The 16,824-nt window shown below is 44.8% G+C and overlaps 1 protein-coding gene across 1 annotated transcript; it reads left to right on the top strand.

Annotated features, from left to right (window-relative positions):
- Positions 1 to 2,519: 2,519 nt before the first annotated feature.
- Positions 2,520 to 14,111, top strand: LOC132578397 (transmembrane protease serine 11C-like). The gene is made up of 5 exons (XM_060248369.1): positions 2,520 to 2,554; positions 6,928 to 7,108; positions 10,118 to 10,377; positions 11,483 to 11,625; positions 13,937 to 14,111. The coding sequence occupies exons 2-5, from the start codon at positions 6,957 to 6,959 to the stop codon at positions 14,096 to 14,098; spliced, it is 717 nt and encodes a 238-aa protein (XP_060104352.1). The 5' UTR covers positions 2,520 to 2,554; positions 6,928 to 6,956; the 3' UTR covers positions 14,099 to 14,111.
- The last annotated feature ends 2,713 nt before the right edge of the window (positions 14,112 to 16,824 follow it).

The following is a 16,824-nucleotide window of genomic DNA, read 5'->3' as shown; positions in this document are numbered from 1 at the left end:
AGACCATGAATAAAATTCTACACCCAGTTGCTTATTCCACAAGTATTTATAATCCAATCATTTAATATGTACTTCTTGTAGACAAATTATATTACATTTTTGTTTCCCAATCCAATGAAAAGCTGCCTTTCTTTTTTGTGGTGAATTGTCCATTTACGTTCCAAGATCATTTTTTGTAATCCATCATGGTTTTCTGTTTTAATCTGAACCTCCAAATTCTTTATTCTCCACCAAAAACTTCTCCATCTCCTGAATGCTTGTAATGGTAATCCTCTTCCCCTTGTATTCAAAACCCAAGCCTTCAGGAAGAATCCATCTATATCTCATTTGACTCTCTCTCAGTTGATCAGTCAGTTTTTTATATAATCTTCTGTCACTTAAGACTTTCCTTGGTAATTCTTTCATAATTCTGACATCACTGCCTTCCACAATCAACTTGCCTTCATATTGTTTACTTAGAATCCTTCCCACCAAGTCTCTTGTTACACATCTCACCACCACATCTCTTGGTAGTTTATTTTTCCTTGCATATTCTGAATTGACCCTGTAGATATAGTCATAGAAGAAATTAGTCTCATCAGGATCATCTCCAACAAATTCAGCAATAATCCTTATTATGTATTTCCTTAAATCACCATTCTTTTCAGGCACACCTCTCACACGTATCTGATTTTCCATTAATTTACAGTACTGCAGTACTGCTTTATCCTGCAATTTTTAAATAGTGGAATCCACTGTATTAATCTTTTCATCATGGTCTTTCACTTTCTCTTCAACCTCTTGGATTTTTTTTTATACTGCTTTAAACTCTTTACTGAGAACTTCTATATCTTTTTTTAATTCCTTCTTACATTCACTTATAGAGTCTTTAATCACTTTGGACAATCTTGCTTCCGTGGCATCCATCTGTTCTTTTTTATCAGCCTATCAAGGAACAAGGATGTAACTTTATGACATTATGTAAAGAACCAGCTGGTGTGAGATTACATTGTCTACTCTCTGTCTTGTACTTCACCAGTTGATTGCTGAGACCACAAAGGACTCATTAGAAGAATCTTTCCATCAACACTCACAATTATCATTCCTCCTCACAGTAAGGTGGCCAGACCTGATATGATCAAGGCAGCAGGGAAACCAGGCCATCTACAGACTAGGTCGTAGTTTTGAGTATGGCACTACACAGATATGTAGAAAAAGATGATTGTTTTGATGAAGAAAAGAAGCCCATCCCCCCATATCTCCAAGCTTTCTTGTAAGACCAAGACTTTGGAAACAGTTAAAAGCTTTGGCAGTGATCAAAGGTTGTGTATGTGTGTGTGTGTGCACATGGAACTGGCAGTTGGGAAGCAACTGATGGCGGATGAAAGTGACAGCTTGAAAGCTTATGGTTAACTGCTTAGAACTGTAGAAGGGTTGCCAACTTCAGCCTGGGAAATTCCTGGAGATTTCAGGGCAGTGCCTGTTAAGGGAGCAATTTGGGGGGGATTTTACCTGGAATCTATGGAATGCCAGAGAGTCTCTGCTCTGAAGCTGCCAGGGGAACTGGATCAGTTGTAATACTGGGAGAACTCCAGGCACCACCTGGAGGTTGGGAACTGTAGCTTTGCAAGAGGAATGGACCCCTGGCCAATTTGTGGGGGGAGGGGAACAGATAGCTCTAAAATGACCTAATTTAGGCAGTAGTTTATAATAGTCTATAAAACAGCCAGTAGTCTACATGGAAGAATGAACAAAAATGTAAAAAGAAGGGGAAAAAGAAGACAGCAAAACTGTTAAAAAGTCATTAAAAACAATCCGAAGTAGAGGTACATAAAGATGCATGAGGAAAATAAAATGGAAATGGCAGAAATGATTGTTTTCAAAATGAACTGAAGAAGAAAGCCACATACGGTAGTCCTATAGACAGCAACTTGGTCCGAGTGGCAGGCTTATCCTTGTATAAGGGTGTGTTTCTTCCATGAGGTGTTTCCTCTGAGGACTAGTGCAGAGCTTTCCGTTGTGGGCATCTGATGCCAGTCAAGACCTAACTCAGAAGTGTGGCCCACTTCTAGTCCTCTTAGTTCAGCCAGGTCATCTTCATTTGGTTGCTTGTTTAGATTCTTAGCCTGCTGCTGCTTCCAGGCCCAAAATGAACTCCGACAAAACCAGTAAATATTAAAACACACTGAAACCACCAAGCAGTAAAGCCACATAAAACACAGAGGGCTGATTTCAAGACGGGATTTAAAAACACAGGGAAACAGCTGAATTCTGCTGGAAAAACAGCAAAGGGTCTAAAACCATGCAAGTATGATATGGATTTATCCAAATTCATCTGGTGGGATATATTTCTGAACAGATTATCAAATTCTAAACCTTAGGGCTTGGTGTAAACCATGTCTCTTCTACACATCATTTTGACTATCCTTGTATCATTTGCAAGGGATTTGGGGAATAAGGTGGCATCAGCTCTAATTCTGGTGATGGAAAAAGCCATCGCAGTGGGCGTCTAACCCATTTAATTTATTTCTTCTAGATATGAAGAGGCAGACAGCAGAAAGTATCTTCAGAGACTGTAAGTTTAAAGGTTTTGTGTTTGACAGTCGAATCAAGTTTGAGTCCGGTGGCACCTTTAAGACCAACAAAGTTTAATTCTGGGGATAAGCTTTCCTGCGCATCCACACAGACACACTTATGCCCAGAATTAAATCTCTGTTGGTCTTAAAGGTGCCACTGGACTCAAACTTGGTTCTGTTGCTTCACACCAACACAGCTACCATCTGTCTGTTTGAGAGTGTTGGTTATTTTTATGAATCTCCTAAAAGAAGTTTCCAAACTTCTCACAATTATCAGGTCTTGCTGGCCTTCCTGGGAGGCCACAATGCTGGAGTTTCCTCATAATTCTCACGTGAACATGGAAGTAGGGTTGCCAAGTCCAATTTAAGAAATATCTGGGGACTTTGGGGGTGGAGCCAGGAGACATTAGGGGTGGAGCCAAGATCAAGGCTGTGACCAGCATCATTGAACTCCAAAGGGAGTTCTGGCCATCACATTTAAAGGGACGGCACACCTTTTCAATGCCTTCCTGCCATAGGAAATAATGAAGGATAGGGGCATCTTCTTTTGGGGCTCATAGAATTGAACCCCCTGATCCAATCTTTTTGAAATTTGGGGGATATTTTGGGGAGAGGCACTAGATGCTGTACTGAAAATTTGGTGCATCTACCTCAAAAAACAGCCCCCCCCAGAGCCCCAGATACCCGTGGATCAATTCTCCATGATTTTCTATGGGAATAAATCTCCATAGGGAATAATAGAGTTCCCAGCAGACATTTCCCTCCCCCGCTTTCTGATGACCCTGAAGCGGGGGGAGGGCCTCCAAACCGGGGGATCCCCTGCCCCCACCTGGAGATTGGCAGCCCTACATGGAAGACTGGACAGCAGGTGCCAACAATCATGTGCATGAACCATTTCTTCATCGATAAGGCCAGGGCTTTTTTTGTAGCAGGAGCCCCTTTGCATATTGGTCCTCACGCCCCTGATGGAGCCAGTCCTCCTGGAGCTTATAGTGGGCCTTGTACTAAGAGCCTTGGAAGCTCTTGAAGGATTGGCTACATCAGGGGTGTGTGGCCTAAGATGCAAAGGAGTTCCTGCTACAAAAGATGCCCTGGATAAGGTTATAACTCTTCCATGGCTTTATTTCTTTTATAAGGGTGCTAATATTTATTTTCTAACCTGCCCAGTGGGGATCCAAAGCAGCTGACATCATCCTTCTCTCCTCAAAATAATAAAACAGCCCTGATGTCCTGTATGGCAAGCCAGGTGGTCCTAATTGAAGAACACAACAAGCTAAAGGGGAATAAGTTGTCTAAAAATCCCTGCCTTTGACAAACCTCAGTCAGAGCTGATTATACCACTGACCTGAAGACAGCCCTGGCCTCTTTTAGGCCTCCTAGCACCGGCCTAGTTAAAGGTGGGAAGAGCTAAGCCTTGTGCCCCCAGTCCCAAAATCAGGAAACTCTACAAACAAAACCTTCACCAACTACAAGTGAAGTGGCTGAAGAAAAAAGGTCTCTTGGCACCAAAAGTCAGAAGCAGTGAAACAGCCCCCTCTAGGCTTCCCAAGCCTCCCGCCCTGGCGGGAGAATACTGGATTTTCAGCCTCTTTTCCCGCTTTCCATAACTCTGGAAGCGGGGGGAGGAGGGGGGAATGGCGCCAAGGAGCATTTGCGTCGTCCGGGGAGGAGGTGCTGAGCCTGGCAAGGGAATCTTGAGAAGGGAAGCTGGCTCGCCAGCGAGCGGGTGGAGGTGGCTGCCGAACGCAGGCGGGTCTTGACGGACTCCAATGCCCGATGCTTCTCCTCCTCCCTTCCCTTCCCACCCAGCCCCGTTGCAGCAGCCGTTCTTCCTTTTCGCAAGCTGCTTCCCGCGCCCAGTCAGCTGGCGGGGGGGGGGGGGGAGGAGAGAAGCCCCGCCTGCAAAGGACCATGTGCCTTTGCACCTCCGGAGGCTTGATTGCAAGGCTCCACTTTGGGATGGTGTGACTGCTGCTGTAAAGAAGCTGGCAGCAACTCGTGAGTAGAAAGGCCAGTCCCTCGCTTCAGTTGCCAGAAAGGGGGGGGGGGAGGGAGGAGGAGAGGGAAACGTCTTCATTATTCCCTATGTGGAGATCAATTCTCATAGGGTATAATGGGGAATTAATCTGGAGGTTTTGGGGGCTCTGGGGGAGCTGTTTTTTGAGGTAGAGGCACCAAATTTTCAATATAGTATCTAGTGCCTCTCCCCAAAGTACCCTCCAAGTTTCAAAACGAATGGACCAGGGGGTCCAATTCTATGAGCCCCAAAAGAAGGTGCCCCTATTCTTTGTTATTTCCTATAGAAGGAAGACATTTTAAAAAGTGTGCTGTCCCTTTAAATGTGATGGCCAGAACTCTCTTGGAGTTCAATTATGCTTGTCACACCCTTGTTCTTGGCTCTGCCCCAATGTCTCCTGGCTCCACCCCCAAAGTCTCCTGGCTCCACCCCCAAAGTCCCCAGATATTTCTTGAATTGGACTTGGCAACCCTAGCCCCCTCCCCCCAAAACCCAAGAGGCTCTGAGGCCTTCTTTGCCTAATATCCCCCCCCCCCCAACAACCACCACCAGTCCCTCCCAAAGAACAAATCAGAAAATTCCTCAGAAATAACTGCCAGAAGCCAACAAGAACAACAGCAAACCAGAGTCTCCAACCACCTAACCCAACAGAACCAGGAAGGGGGAAGGAGTCCCCTCATAAACACACACACACACACCAATCAACAAGCCCAGAGATGATGATCCCACAGTAAAATTAGAAAACTTTTTTAAAAACCCGCTTTTACTTGCAACAAAAGCACAACCCAGAACCAGGAAGAGGCCTGAGAGGCTCTAGGGCCCAGGCAGGAGGTCTGGTCACCTCCCCCCCGTCCCCACCAGCCCACAGCAAAATGAGAAGGCTTTTAAAAAAACTGGTGCTGTAATAAGTGAAACCAGTTGATGTCTTCAGTCTTCTGTTCTCCAGCAGGCAGGATCTTATCCAAAGGAGTCCACCACAGTGGTCTGTCAGGCAGCAGGAGAGTCACAGGCTCAGAGAAGCAACCGAAACAGAAGCCAGGCACTCAGTCTCCAACCAAGCTGTCTCAGCAGCATGGAGTCAGCCAGACCTCTGCTTTTATGTTCTCTGCCCATGCACAGAATTATTTCAAAAAAGAACAACCTTCTGTGATTGGCCAAAGAGCAATGAATGTCCCTCTTACCTGAAATCCGATTGGCCAGTGCGCCTTCCTCCTCCTGTCCTTTGAGAAAGTAAGGTAAATAACTGGGCTTCAACTGTGTTCAGTTTTGGGCACCACATTTTAAGAAGGATCTAGACAAGCTGGAACTTGTCCAGAGGAGGGCGACGAAGATGGTGAGGGGTCTGGAGACCAAGTCCTATGAGGAAAGGTTGAAGGAGCTGGGCATGTTTAGCCTGGAGAGGAGGCAGCTGAGAGGTGATAGGATCACCATCTTCAAGTACTTGAAGGGCTGTCATATAGAGGATGGTGTGGAATTGTTTTCTGTGGCCCCAGAACCAATGGGTTGAAATTACCAGAACCAATGAGTTGAAATTAAATCAAAAGAGTTTCCAGCTCAACATTAGGAAGAACTTCCTGACCATTAGAGCGATTCCTCAGTGCAACAGGCTTCCCCAGGAGGTGGTGGGCTCTCCTTCCTTGGTGGTTTTTAAACAGAGGCTAGATGGCCATCTGACAGCAATCAAGATCCTGTGAATTTAGGGGGAGGTATTTGTGGGTTTCCTGCATTGTTCAGGGGGTTGGATTAGATGACCCTGGAAGTCCCTTCCAGCTCTATGATTCTATTATTCTAAGTCTGAAGCCAGCAGTAGTAACAGCCTCGCAAGCTGCAATGCAATGCAATTTGCAAATAAATCGCAGTGATTGACGGTTAGCGCCCCTAAGCCCTGCAAAGGCCCTTTCCCCCTCCCTCCTGGAAAGTAGAGCAAACAGTGGAAAAGAGCCAGAAGTGGTAAGAAAGAGGCAGAAAGTGAAGGTAAGTGCATCCCTTTAAAATTTAACCCCCTCCCCTGAGCTGGTATTCAGTAGTGCCAAATAAAAGCTGAATAGTTTCTTTTTTATTTGGGATTCTCTATTTGGTAGAGAATTGATTCTCCAATCTGATTCAGCTCAGTAAATACCAAATGCACACCCCACTGCTGAACTCCCAAGGTTTTGTTCCTGTGCTGGAACTGGAAGTCTGCCTGAAGGGCTCATGCCAAAACTCTCCCTGGCAGTGTAGTGAAGGGCAAAGTGTGTAAAGCCCTCCTTCCGTCTGTCTGTTTCTGAATGATCAAAAGCTATATGTTTTGTGTGTTCTTAGAGGTGTTAAGCGGCATGTTTAATACACCTCAGCCCCCCTTTTTTCTGGATACAGTCTGCGGGCTACGATATAACAGATCAGCAATGTCAATGGCAAGAGTAGCTGGAGGAGTCAACAGTTTGGGGCCGGGGGAGTGGCCGTGGCAAGCAAGTCTGCAGTGGAACAACATCCATCATTGTGGCGCCACCTTGATCAGCAACACGTGGCTGGTCTCTGCAGCACATTGCTTCAATGAGTAAGTCTCCAAATGAGGCCTCTGTGGTAGGTGCTGACTAGCTTGCCAAGGACTGGCTGAAATACCAAGTTAAGCACCTGAGACTCACTGGTGCCATTCTGTGGGAAATATCTCTGGCTTGTTGGAGCAAACAAAGAAATGTAGAAGATGTCTCTGTGCAACAGATATCTTGAGTTATGCAGAACAAAAGGGATGCTCTGCAGAAATCAACATTTAGACACAAATTAGGGAAGTGATTATTTTCTGATTTTGTTTCCTTACCAAAAGCAGCCACGGAAGCTAGTTTTGAGTAGTGGACATCTCCCAGCCTGGTATGTGTGTCTTTTGTATCAGTGGAAGCACACTTGTGAGGGGAGGGAGATGTTGAGTGGAAACATGGCTGCAGGTGAAAGGTTTAGGTAGTTCTGTTCCTATGTTGCTGGTCCTCATAAAGATTGCTATTTAGGGGTGCCAACACAAATGTATTTATTTACTTTGTTTATACACCACTTTTCTCCCCAGTGGTACCCAAAATGGCTTACACAATGTTGTTGTTCAATCGCACAGTCGAGTCCAACTCTTTGTGACCTCATGGACAAAGTCATTCCAGGCCCTCCTGTCTTGGCTTACACAAGAGTCCTCCATTTTATTTGCACAGCGACCTTGTGAGGTGGGTCAGGCCCAAAGTCACCCAACAAGCTTCCCGTGGGACACCTGGTTTCCTCAGATGCTAGTCAGAAGACAGGACATGCACCTGCTTTCCAAAGCCATCTTTGCCATTTAACATCAGAAAGGGGACCATACAGACTATTGCAGGAGATAATCAGAGGGATGGGATCCTTCTCACCTATTGATTGTCAGCTGCAAATGCATCCGTCGGTATTTCCCCCTCTCCATGCACACCTGGGTTCGGAAGCCCAGAGGGAGGGGGAATTTTGTGGCTGCACCCAACATGCTGTGCCAGGATCGTAAACTCCAGAATTCTCAAAAAGTGCACCAACCCCTGATGTCTAAATTGCACAGATGCAAGGAATTTATATATCCTTGATTGCATAATTCAATGTCATCAGGAATTACATAGCTCATAGGGAGCTTCTGTCAAAGTTTGTCAGTAATATTTTAATGGTGAGCAATTTTCAATATTTTAATAATACACCATGATCATGTATCGGTTTGATCTGGAAAAATAAAAGGCTACTAGTTCAGGAAGGTGTTGGTCTGGCCAAAGGATGGCACTCTTATCTGTGGTATCAGCCTCCGACAAGGAATAATATTTTTCACAGACATGAGATAAGGAAAGCGTTATTTAAAGTTTGGAATGAAGTGAAAAATACGATCTATACTCACATACCCTCTGGCTGTCACCGGTAGAAGCTTCCAGCCAACCTAATTTATATTGTTGGGAAAATAAATGCAACTATGGGAATTTACTGGATAAAGAGAATAACCTAAACTTAGACGACAATATGAAATTGGATTGGTGGCTGAGAAACCAAGTGAAATCCAAATACCAGATAGATATAGAAATAGGATTTTCTAAAAAGTTAAAAGAATTTGATTCGATAATCCGGGATAATCAGAAACTCATCTCAAAAATTTATAATTGGCTCTTACAAATTAAAATGCAAAGTGAAGTGGTTAAAGAAAGCTGGATAAAATGGTTGAAAGACTTTGGATATAATATTGAGATGGAAGAATGGGGAAAAAATTGGGAACAAAATTTAAAATTAACAAAATCTGCAGTGTTTAAAGAAAATATATATAAGATGATGTACAGGTGGTACTTAACACCAGAAAGATTGAGTAAGATATACCCAAAGTATTCCAACAAATGTTGGAAATGCAGAAAAGTCAAAGGGTTCCTCTATCATATTTGGTGGCAGTGTGAATTCGCCAGGAAATATTGGGCCCAGATTAATACCTGGACACAAAAAATATTAAGAATAAGGCTTCAACATTCTCCAGAATTATATCTATTAAATGTCTATAAAGGGAATTTACCTAAACAAGAGAAGAAACTGTTACTGCATATAATAACTGTTGCAAGAATTTTGTATGCAAAATACTGGAAAGTCTCTAAACTGCCAGACAGGGGAGAGTTTTTACAAAAATTATTAGATGCAGCTGAGAGGGATACTTTAACTGTAAGATTAAAAGGAGGTAATATACGAGATTGTAGAAAGACCTGGGACTATTTATATGATTGGATTAAAAGTATGGGTCTTAGTATGAAGAAACTGGAACTCTGTTATGGTGATGCCTATTAAGCTCCTTGGGTGGAGGGTTGGGTGATGGTTCATGTATGTATTTGTGTATTTATATAAATGTATAACCTAGTTCTGTACAAGTAACTGATAAATAAAGTTTTGTTTTGTTTAAAAAAAAAGAAAGAAAAGAAAAGCAAACAAACACAGCACTAGACAGATGGCCGTAGCTTGGCTACTTGTCCACCTGGGCACAGCTGATTTCCGTCTGTCAATTCCTGGTCCCATCTTTGTACTAGGGAGCAGTTAACGTTCATTATTACTGCTTTGATTCAAAAAATTTAGCTCTACCTCTACCTGTGTTTAAAAGGGAGTCATTAAAGGTTATTTATTTCTATCAGGATCCACGCCTGTGGTTCTTCTCCTGCTAGATGTAAATATGTGGATCCCTCTGATGCAGAGAAATGTCTTGTCAAAACAAAATAGCTAAATTCTGCTGCTTTCTGGCTTCCCCTTCCTCTGCTCCAATCTCTGTTGGAACAACAAGAATGAAATAGTTAAAAATGGCTACATCTCAGAAACTGTCATAAATTAATTGAGGCAAATAAAGAAATTGTCACTATGGTAAAAAAAAAGAGATCATGTATCGTTTTATTATTTGTGTTGTTTTTTTAATTTATGTGTCTCCTTTCTGTTTCACAAGCAGAACTAATAACAGCTAAAATGGGGGGAAATAATAATCATCCAACGGGATGAGAGATGGAAATTCCATTTGCATTCCGGCCGCAAGCCTACAACAACTCCACTGAGATGCTTTCTTTTTCAGGGCATTGGAGCCACAAAAATGGACTGTCAGCTTTGGGACCTATTTAAACCCTCCTCTCATGGTCCGGTTTGTGAAGAGCATTATTGTTCATGAGAAGTACCGTTATCCAGCCTATGAACATGACATTGCGGTTGTGCAGCTGACTCAGCGTGTGGAGTTTACAAGGGCCGTTCACCATGTCTGCCTTCCTGATGCAGCCGAGGTGTTCCCATATAAGATAGATGCCGTTGTTACAGGATGGGGAGCACTTAGTAATGATGGTAAGCAGTTGTATTTAGAAGATGACAGTAGTTCATAATTTCCATCAGTGATAAGACTAATAGAGCCCTGATGGCTCCGTTAGGTTAGCTTGATCTCCTCAGATCTCAGAAGCTAGGCAGGGTGGAGCCTGGTTGGTCCTTGGATGGGAGACCACCCAGGAAGTCCAGGGTCTCTGTGCAGAGGAAGGCAAGGGCAAACCACCTCTGATTATCTCTTGTCTTGAGAACCCCAAGAGGTCTCTGTTAATTGTCTGTGACTTGATGGCCCCTTCCGCTGCCACAAGAAGACTAACAGAGAAGAGCAGATTTTTTGCACAAAAACTCTTCAGAGGTCTACGCTGGAAATGTATACACTTCTGTCGTATCTGTTCTTTGCCTCTCCAAGCACCTGCATAGTGCATTCTTTCCTTAACATTAATGTGTTGTCTCCATATTGAGGGAGGGACCAGTTGCTGTTGCCGAGGCTTGTGGGAGAAGAGAGCACGGTTCTTTCCCCTGCATCTTCTCAGAGCCACTTGGGTTAGAAGAAAAGAGGCTCCTCCTCCTTTGTTCCACTCTGTGGTTCCTCTTTTCCCTTGAGACAGTCCAAGCAGGGGCTGTTGGGAAAATCTGGGTTAAATCCTGGTTTCGCTTCAGGTGGGATTTCCTAAGGAAATAGATGTTAACATCTTAGGGTCATTGTTGTGATCCTTTTTCAGGTATGGCTACCTAAGGAATAAATCTCTGTTTCTCATACAGTTGTAAAAATGACATATTTTAATCTATTAAGTGTGCCATGCAGTCCTAAACAAGATTACACTCTTCTGTTAACTTCAGTGGACTTAGGAGAGTATCACTCTGCTTAGGATTTGCACTGTGTATGGTAATGTCTTCTCCTGAGCCAGGCAGACTTTGTTCCCAGGCCTCCTACTTGTGATCCTTTGGACTGGAGGGCCAAGGCCTGGGTCACTGCCAGCCAACTCTGGAACATAATCAATTACTACAAAGCATACTTTCTCCCAGGGGAAGACATTTGGTCTTCTATTGCATGTGATGAAAGTGTTTTCCCTACCTTGCTTTGGGTGTGGCAAATTCTTTGCAGATACAAACAGAGTTTGTTTTTCAGGAGAAACCCCGAATGTCCTTCAACAAGCAATAGTGGGGCTCATCGACTCCGGGACTTGCAATAGAAAAGAAGTGTACAATGGGGCTATAACACCTGGGATGCTGTGTGCCGGTTACCTGGAAGGAGGGGTAGATTCCTGCCAGGTAGGCCTGACATTGTCAGTAGGAGCAGTTTTTCTGTGGGGGCAGTTTTGTACTGGCACTCTTTGGTTTACTCTGGCACCAAGAAGTGTTCTGAGGCTTTTGTCATCCTCATGCTGTCTTGATTAAGCCCCCTTCTTAGGCCGAGGTCCAAAGCCTGCCCCTCCCATAGAGCCAGTTTCGTGTAGTGGTTAAGTGTGCAGACTCTTATCTGGGGGAACCGGGTTTGATTCCCCACTCCTCCACTTGCACCTGCTGGAATGGCCTTGGGTCAGCCATAGCTCTGGCAGAGGTTGTCCTTGAAAGGGCAGCTGCTGTGAGAGCCCTCTCAGCCCCACCCACCTCACAGGGTGTCTGTTGTGAGGGAGGAAGATAAATGAGATTGTGAATTGCTCTGAGACTCTGAGATTCGGAGTGGAGGGTGGGATATAAATCCAATATCATCATCTTCTTCTTCTTCATAGCAGGACACTTTGAGGCCTGGAAGGCCTCCTGCATCCCTTCTGCAATGGACCTGGCTTCTTGGCCTTCCTTCTCTCTTTTCCCTCCCCTGGGCTCCTTCTGAGTTCCTTTGGGATCATTGTAGGCACTCAATTGCTCCCATTTTTTTCAAGCCTTGTCTCACTTAATATTAAAAAAATACTCTGTAGGATGAAACATTTAAGGGTAACACCAAGGATGAACCATACATTCCCTTTTTGCAAGGAACAAGGCATGGATTATATGTAAAACCTCATTGTTACTTGCCACCCTGTAGAGAAACCATGTAGATGTCAAAAACTTAACTGCTTCTGTTCTGTTTCACTACATGGGGTCTGTCTACCATCACTACCTACAAAATATTCCAGAATGTCACAGTGACTTGCCACCCAAGTCACAGGTAAAGGTAGTTCCCCTGTGCAAGCACCAGGTTATTACCAACCCATGCCATTTTCTTGGCAGGCTTTTTATGGGATGGTTTGTCATTGCCTTCCCCAAAGCCTGCCCCTCCCATCATCTACACTTGACCTTCAACAAGCTGAATGCTCATTTTACTGACATTGGAAGGATAGAAGGCTGAGTCGATCTTGAACTGGCTACCTGAACTCAGCTTTCGCTGGGATCAAACTCAGGTCATAAGTAGAGCTTGGACTGCAGTACTGCAGCTTTACCACTCTGCGCCATGGGGCTCATTAAGTCACAGTTTGTGCAACTTAATTTTTTAAAATATATTTGAAACCTCTTTTATATATTTGAAACCTCCTTAGATGTGGCTGCCCTCATTTATCACTGAATGTGAAATCTACCCTATTATATTTCAGTAGTTTGGTATTAGAAATGATGACCATATAAACACAAATATAAGCAGTTTTTAGAAAACATTTGCAATAACAATAATACAGTTACCTAACAGGACATTTATAGCATATTTACACCTTTTTGGTAGTTCCTTTAAAGTAGCTGTTGTCATAGGAGCTGGCAATCTCTTGCTTTAGTTCACTCCCATAATTAAATAGCCAGTTTATCTCAGATTTAACTTCTGACTAAGCCAGCAGAGTACCAGCTAACTTCTCTCTGAAATCTTCCTTCTAGAAGATTTCCTGACTGTTCCTGATACTGAAGCAAGTGCTTCTGGAACCAGTCAAGCCTGTGGAAGAAGGAGGGCACTCAGGAAACCCCACTGCTTCTCCCTCCCATCCCTGCCTGGTTCTTCTCTTCAGGCAGCTCTTCTTCAGCTCTTCTTCTCTACCTTCAGATCTCACTACCTACCTGCCATTGACTCCGAAAAGCCAACCTGCCTGTATCTGGCCTTCTGTATTCTCTGGCCAATACATCCCTCCTCCTCTCAGCCCAGCAGCCCACAAGTTTCTCATTATGGACCACAAGAGTGGCTAGAAGGCCCACAAGCTGACCAAGGATTTAGGACTCTTTTCACATGCCTCCGTCCCCCTATCTGAATTGAGGAGTCCAGTAAACCTGACCTGACTTGGCTTGGTGCAGTGGTTAAGAGCAGCAGACTCTAATCTGGAGCATTAGGTTTGATTCCCCACTCCTCCTCCACCATGCAGTCAGCTGGGTGACCTTGGGCCAGTCACTGTATGGAGTGTCCTGTGGGGAAAGGAAGGGATGGCAATTGTAAGCTGCTTCAAGGTGCCTTTGGGTAGTCAAGGGCAGGGTATAAAGCCAACTCTTCTTCTGTTTTAAAGATGGGGAAAGGACAGGGAGGGCAGCATCTCTGCAAGCACAAAGACTGCAGCAGATTTCAGCTGGCTGGGGGCCCAGCACAATGGCCCTTTTATTTCATTGCATTTAGAATGCCCTTTTTCTTCTCTAGGGGGACTCTGGCGGCCCATTGGTTACTCCGGATACCAGAGGCATGTGGTACCTTGTTGGCGTCGTCAGCTGGGGGGATGAATGTGGCAAACCCAACAAGCCGGGAGTCTACACGCGGGTGACCTACTATCGAGACTGGATTGCTGCCCACACGGGGCTCTGACACCCCAGCTGCAGCGCACACCTTTGAACCACACAGGCAGCCTGCGGGTCATCCTTGTGCTGTCATATTACAGGCTGGTGTAAGAAAGCGTCTCTCGTTTCCAAAGTCATCAGCATTGCTCTGCTATGTTAAGAAGAAAGTGAAGGATGCAGACTCCTGAACAGACCGCAAATACCTACCAATGTGTTTATTTTGCCATAATAAGATGTGCTTGTCCTGAGTGACTCTGCCTTTCAGAGGGTGGAACGCTGCAGCTGCTTTCTGTCCCACCCCATCCTTTTCACAGAGACCAAGTTTCTCAGGTAGTGCCTTCAGTCACCCAGCTGCAGTTCCTCCCCTCTGCTCCTAAGGAAGGTGGACAGCTTGTAGCAGATAGCCCAAAGCGTTTGCATCCTTCTGGAGCTGCAGCCACGTGGGAACTCCCTGAGGCTAGCTCAAAGAAGGCGGAAGGAGGCACTCCCAGGCCACAAGGCCTTTGGACAAAGCTGCAGGCCACTCAGAATCCTACTCTGGTTTTTTCAGTGGTGCTTACTCCCAGAAAAATGCTCATAGAATCACAGAGTTGGAAGGGACCTCCCTCCAGGGTTATCTAGTCCAACCCCCTGCCCAGTGCAGGAGAAATCCTTAGGACTGCACTGTGAGCTCAACGAGTAGCATCATCACTTTTGGATTTGCATTTGCCTCCCATGTGAGCATTGGCTTCTCCGGCAACATTTGACAAGGTTGTCTCAAAAGTATCATAGCAAGAGATATGGACACATCTCACCAGTGGTGAGTTGCATGTTTCCCCAGAGCTTCTATAAAGTGTTGCCAGCCCTCTGAGGGTGTAACTAGACAAGCTGATGGTACTCAATGAGCAGATCTCCTCAATTTCTTGCCTATAGCAGCTGAGGAAGGGGTAAATGGGATGCAGGGAAAAGGCAATCCCATGCCCATGAAACCACCCTGATAGGGGAAACATCTGCGTCCCCAGATGTTTTGCCCACTGGAGCAAAGAATAGCTCTGTGTTGAATGCAGTTTAATGGGGAAAGCCATGTGAAGGGAAAGAGTTCACCTTCCCCCCTAGTTCAACCTTCCTAGTAGCTATGGATGCAAATGTAAAGATACAAGAGATCAGTCAAGTTGAGCTCTAAGGTCACTCGTGGATGTGATTCCATGTTTTCCTAGAGTTCCATAATTTCTCTCCTGCCACCTTCATCATTGCTTCCTTGCTTGGCTGTTGACAAGGGCAGGAACCCCAAGGAAGGAGAACCCATGTCTGAAGGAAGGAGAAATAACTCCTGCCTAAGCTGCAAAGATTGCATGGATGGCTGTTTTTGAGCTTCACAAATGAATAACCGACATCTGCGCCAGCAAAATGAATGCTGGTTCAGGCAGGGTGGCCACAGTCACAAACTTGATATTCCGCTGGAAGCCACTGTTGGCTGCTATTGTCTGTGGACACAAACTTTATGAACTCTCCTGCACTGAAAAATACAGAGGAAACACTAGTTCAGTTTTCTAATTCAGTATTCAAAACCACGATGGCTGTATTAGGTCAGGCCATCCTCGGCCCTACTCACTCAGCTGAGGGACTGGATCCTGACACTTCCTCCAGGTGTTTTCTGGCCGATGACCTGGAAGCAGGGCAGCTGTGTGTGTGTGTGTGTGTGGGGGCAGCTGTGTGGGCTCCTGTCCTTCAGAGGAGGGGAAAGAGGATTCTGTCCCCTTATCCTGTGGCAGACTTTCCTAGGAAAAGAAGGTTCTGTTTTGTCGTTGCTGAACAAGATGATGGCCTCTCCCTGCTGCCCTTACAAAGAACGTGTGCATTCCCAGGAGTCTTTGAGCCTCTTTAGAAAATACTAGGCTAGAAAAAAGGCAGAAGAAAAGGGCATCTCCCTTTAATAGAGGCTGAATGTGTGGAAAAGGGCACAAAGTGAAGTAACATCACTTGGTGAATAACATCCCATTGAGGAGATGGGAATTTTGTCTCCAGGTTGTTGGCAACCCTAACTAAAAAGAATACTCATTTCTTTAGCAATGTTCCCTCTAAGCTGAGTTAGCGTGAGCTAGCTCAAAGATTTTTTAGCTTCCAGCTCACACATTTTTGTCTTAGCTCAGGAAGGATGACCCCACAGGACACTAATTTATGCAGTAGCTCACAACTTTAATACCAGTAGCTCACAAAGTAGAATTTTTGCTCAAAAGACTCTGCAGCTTAGAGGGAACATTGATCTTTCGTTATATTGGGAAAGAATGAGGAGTTTATTTCTCTGCTCTTGGCTGTTAAGCATCAGTATCTGGCTGACTTCAATGAACCCTGGGTCACAAGATAAAACTTCCATGGCACTGCTAAGCCGAATGCTGCTAGCACAATACGGCCAAAAAACAGGATCAACAGCATGATACAGGAGCTAATGATGGAAACAAAAGGGGAAAAAACCTGCTCACTCACAGAATTAAATAAAGGGAAAAAACTCTTATTGCATACTCCCTCTTATTGGGGAGGGACGGTAGCTCAGTGGTAGAGCATCTGCTTGGGAAGCAGAAGGTCCCAGGTTCAATCCCTGGCATCTCCAAAAAGCGTCCAGGCAAATAGGTGTGAAAAACCTCAGCTTGAGACCCTGGAGAGCCTCTGCCAGTCTGAGAAGACAATACTGACTTTGATGGACCAAAGGTCTGATTCAGTATAAGGCAGCTTCATATGTTCATACCATTTTTATTTCTTTCTGACTGGTAACCAGAT

This window comes from Heteronotia binoei, chromosome 10 (assembly GCF_032191835.1).
Source record: "Heteronotia binoei isolate CCM8104 ecotype False Entrance Well chromosome 10, APGP_CSIRO_Hbin_v1, whole genome shotgun sequence".
NCBI lineage: Eukaryota > Metazoa > Chordata > Lepidosauria > Squamata > Gekkonidae > Heteronotia > Heteronotia binoei.
Note: the sequence above shows the minus strand (reverse complement) of the source record. Positions and strands in the feature narration are given on the sequence as shown.